Consider the following 4,020-nt stretch of genomic DNA (forward strand, 5'->3'; position numbering starts at 1 on the left):
AATGATGGATGATTTACTGGACATGACGAGCATCTGAGCAACATAAAACACGTGATCGGCTTCATCAGACCAGCTGCATTGTGTACCTTGGCAACTTTTCTCTCTGTTTGGAAGATGAAGCAGGTGATTTACAGTCAGAAGAGTGTGGTGTTATCTGCTTGTTTCCTCGGACACCAGCAGGCTCAGTTTAACATGAAAACACCTGGAGCTTCTGCAGCAAAATGCATTTAAGGAGCTTCATCTTTTTTCTTTGATCCATGTTTAAGAACGACGGAGCGTTTCTGCATCTGCAGCTTGAGCACTGTTCAACATTCCTTCTGCAGCCAACGCTGCGTCATCCCAGCACTTTTCAATCAATAAGAAAACATTAACAGTATTACTGTTGCTTCCTGAATGTGTGTGTGTGTGTGTGTGTGTGTGTGTGTGTGTGTGTGTGTGTGTGTGTGTGTGTGTTGTAAAGTGGAGTTAAATTATTAGAGTAAGTGCCCTCTACGACTCTAAATAGCTTTCTCTTAGCAACAGAAGGATGAAGGAATGGGGGGGGGGGGGGTAACTTAAAGTGAATGGAGGGAAATAGAGGGAAGCGAGAGGTTGGAGTTTGGTTTTTTTGTGTGTGTTCTGCTCTCTTCATAAATCCTGGAATGTCTGGCTCTTAAAAGGTGCTACATGGACAAAGCTAATCACATTACCATAAAACAATAGGATTGCAGCTCTTCCCCCTCCTCCTGCCACGCCCTTCCTCTCCCCTCCTCAATTGACGCTTGGCCAGACTCTTTGGTGCAGCACCTAAAGCTGAGTCACAGAGGTTTCAGCTCTATGAGCGCCTCCAGATTTACGGACAGACGAGGAAGATGGTGTCAGCTAACACAGCGATAAAGATGTCGGGCTGACTTGGCATAAAAATGGCGACTTGCCTCTGATAGGCTGGACTTCTGTGTAAATGCTTCACTGGTTTATGGGCCGAGCCACTTTGGCTGCTGTCCATCGGATGAGTTAATCTGAGTTGAGGACAGTTAAACTTTGGTCGCGCCTCAACCATTTGCTGCAGGAGCTACAGATGAAAAGGCTGCAGACCGACGGGTCAACAAGGCTTTATTGCGGCTCAGTGCAGCACATCACAGAGCACAGATGCATTTCAGGTTATTGCACGCAGACAGTGGATCAGGCAAATGTCGCTGGCAGGAAAGCGATCGACTTCCTCTCCTCCTTTTTACTTCTTTAGTTTTTTTGCTGGTCGAGCGTCTCAGAGGTACAGTTGGCGTTCGGGACAGGAAGTCCCTCAGCACCAGAGCGAGCAGGAACTTATTAGAGATTTATCATTTTAATTCATTTTTTCCCAGCTTTAGACTTCTCCTCCTCCTCTGGTTTCCGAGCCCCCTCCTCTTCCTCAGCCTTGGCATCACCCTGCTCCTCATCTCCTTCTTCTTCTTCTTCGTCTTCGTCTTCTTCTTCTCTTTCTTCTTCTTCTCCATCCTCCTCTGCCTCCTCATTTCCATCTGACAAAACAGAAAATGATTAATTTATCATTCTGCTTATATTGATTAAACAACATGACCCCACTAACCGTCCTCCTCTTCTTCCTCCAGCTCCTCATCCTCCCCCTCTTTAGGAGGGCTAGCTTTGGCTTGCTGCACCTGGCTAGCAGTTAGCATCTCTTCTGGAACATCAAAGCGGGAGCTCAGCAGATATGACATTCTCCCATAAGAGGGAGCGGCGTAGCTGACCTGCTGGGAGTAGAGGCTGGCGGATGCTGGACCCGCCACGACACTCAGGCGATTCTCCTCCCCTTCCAGGAGTTTTCTGACAGAATCAGACACATCAGGAGATTTTGCATTCTCAATCTAGACCTGACAGCATCATCCATTCATGACTAACCACAAACAAGCATGAAACCTGATCAGAGTACCGATTTTAGATCGAGATCTTGATCATAATCCTGTTGCCAGAACAGACACGCAGCTGTGTTGCTGTTCGTCCAGTTCAAGCCTGATACTCACCGATATGCTGCGATTTCGATTTCCAGTGCCATCTTTACATTCAGGAGGTCCTGGTAGTCTTTCAGGTAGCGGGCCATGTCGTTCTTGGTTGCCCTCAACTCGTTCTCCAGTTGAGTTATTGTGTCCTGCAGAGAAATAAACATCAGGTTAGATTTACAGGAGCTAAACCGGGCATTTCTCTGAGTCGGTTCCTCAGGCTCACATGCATCGCAGCGATCTCCGCACTCTGCTTCTGCTCCATGTCCTGGATCTGGTTCTCCAGAGCTCCATTCATGCCACGACAAGCATCGATGTCCAGCGCCTTGGCTTTGAGCAGCCTTCGGTATTCGGCGACTTCGTCTTTGGCGTTCCGGACGTTGTCCTTGTCACGAGCACTCCCCACGGCCATCACATTGACCTTGTTGCAGAACCACTCCTCAGCAGACTGGAGGTTTTGCAGGGCCAGTTTCTCGTACTGGCCACGGATGTCATAGAGCGCAGCAGACAGGTCAGGTTTGGCAACCTCCATCTTCACTGACACCTCAGTGCGTTGCTGTATCTGGGCCTGCAGCTCGGCGATCTCGCTCTCAAACAGGTGCTTCATGAAGTCCAGCTCATCCAAGAGATTCCTGACCCGTTTCTCCAGCTCGGCCCGTCCCAGCGCAGCCTCGTCAGCTCCCTTTCTTGCATCCATGAGCCGACCATCTGCCTCATCCCTTCCGAGCATCTCATTGTCATACCGGGTTTGGAGGCTCTTAAGCATATCCTCCAACTGGTTGAAGTGATCCTGGGCCACTTGCTTCTCATGGTGGGCCTCATCCACAGCAGCATGGAGCTGCTGGATTTCATGCTCATACAGAGCCCGGAGGTTGGATGGGTCCGTCTGCCTCTGCCTGAGCAGCTGCAGCTCAGTTTCAAGTAGCTTGTTCTGCTGCTCCAGGTCATGAACTCTCTCAATGAAGCTGACAAAACGGTTGTTCAGGTCCTGCAGTTCAGCTTTTTCCTGAGTCCGCAGTGCTTTGAACTCAGAGTTGATCTGCTTTGCTTGGATAAGTGGTGGAGCAGCAGCACCAAAGGACAGCGGAGCTGAATGCACTGAAGAGAAGCTGGAAGCAGCTTGGGAATGCGATGGATAGCTTCTACGTGAGGATGCGTAGGAAACTATCGGTGTGGAGTGGCTGTAGGAGGCAGATCTAGTTCCAATCCCTCCTCCAGAGCCAAATCCTGCAGTGCGCACAACTACCCTCCTCTTGTAAGTAGACGGAAAGTACAGATCAAAGCTGGTGGAAGCCATGTCTAACTCAGTGATGATGATGATCAGCTCTGTGACTGGAAGAGAAGCCGGTTGGACTGCACTGTGCATCAGCAGTTGGCTGCTTTTATACGTCTGTGACAACGATGACATCAGCAAATTTCAGCAGCATCAAGACTGAAGAAATTGATCACAGCGCCAGCCAGTCAGCTTGAGCCAAAGCGGAGATGGAACAGTGGGGTGAGGAAGGACATTGGGAGGGGCTGCATCAGACAGGGTCAACAAGGACAAGAGCGTTGCTACACCCGGAAAACTGCAGTATATGATCAAGCAGGTTTCAAATTATAAATGTTGACTTATATGCATAATGTATGCATTTAAAAATCTGATTTAATAAACTAAATTTCTTTAGATTTTCTTAGATTTAAGGAGAAAAACATGTTGTACTTTATCATTGGGTATTACTGTTGTTAGTACCATACTTGACAATTAAAATATTGTGATGTGATGGACACCCACTTTACATATTTATGTCCGTAGTGATTATGATATGCTTTTAATTCTACTTTTTATATATTTGTATTGCTTCATATATAAAATTAAATGTTTTTAATTGCATACGTGTATATGTAAAGTGTATAGATTGTATGAGGATTTTAAATATGTTTTTATGTAGATTTCATTATAATAATTGACAATTTAATCGCAACTGGATTTTAAAAGCATTGTGTCGGGGTGATGACGTCACCACAAACATCACAACATATGATTGGTCAAATGAAAACACCCACC

The 4,020-nt window shown here is 47.0% G+C and overlaps 1 protein-coding gene across 1 annotated transcript; it reads right to left on the reverse strand.

Moving 5' to 3' along the window:
- Positions 1-1,075: 1,075 nt before the first annotated feature.
- Positions 1,076-3,348, reverse strand: neflb (neurofilament light chain b). Its single transcript, XM_003974747.3, has 4 exons — positions 2,200-3,348; positions 1,998-2,122; positions 1,565-1,800; positions 1,076-1,496 (listed from the first exon to the last, which is right to left on the reverse strand). Exons 1-4 carry the CDS (start codon positions 3,337-3,339, stop codon positions 1,327-1,329), a joined length of 1,671 nt encoding a protein of 556 aa, XP_003974796.3. The 5' UTR covers positions 3,340-3,348; the 3' UTR covers positions 1,076-1,326.
- Between the last annotated feature and the right edge of the window lie 672 nt (positions 3,349-4,020).

The sequence above is a fragment of the Takifugu rubripes genome, chromosome 21, assembly GCF_901000725.2.
Source record: "Takifugu rubripes chromosome 21, fTakRub1.2, whole genome shotgun sequence".
Taxonomy (NCBI): Eukaryota; Metazoa; Chordata; class Actinopteri; order Tetraodontiformes; family Tetraodontidae; genus Takifugu; species Takifugu rubripes.

What these genes read in the sequence shown, in the direction of transcription:
- neflb (XM_003974747.3), bottom strand. Translation starts at nt 3,339, where the DNA reads ATGCACAGTGCAGTCCAACCGGCTTCTCTTCCAGTCACAGAGCTGATC. An exon ending in CGGAGATCGCTGCGATGCAT is followed by an intron (nt 2,123 to 2,199) that starts GTGAGCCTGAGG and finishes ATTTCTCTGCAG; the next exon opens with GACACAATAACTCAACTGGA. An exon ending in GGAGGAAGAAGAGGAGGACG is followed by an intron (nt 1,497 to 1,564) that starts GTTAGTGGGGTC and finishes CTGTTTTGTCAG; the next exon opens with ATGGAAATGAGGAGGCAGAG.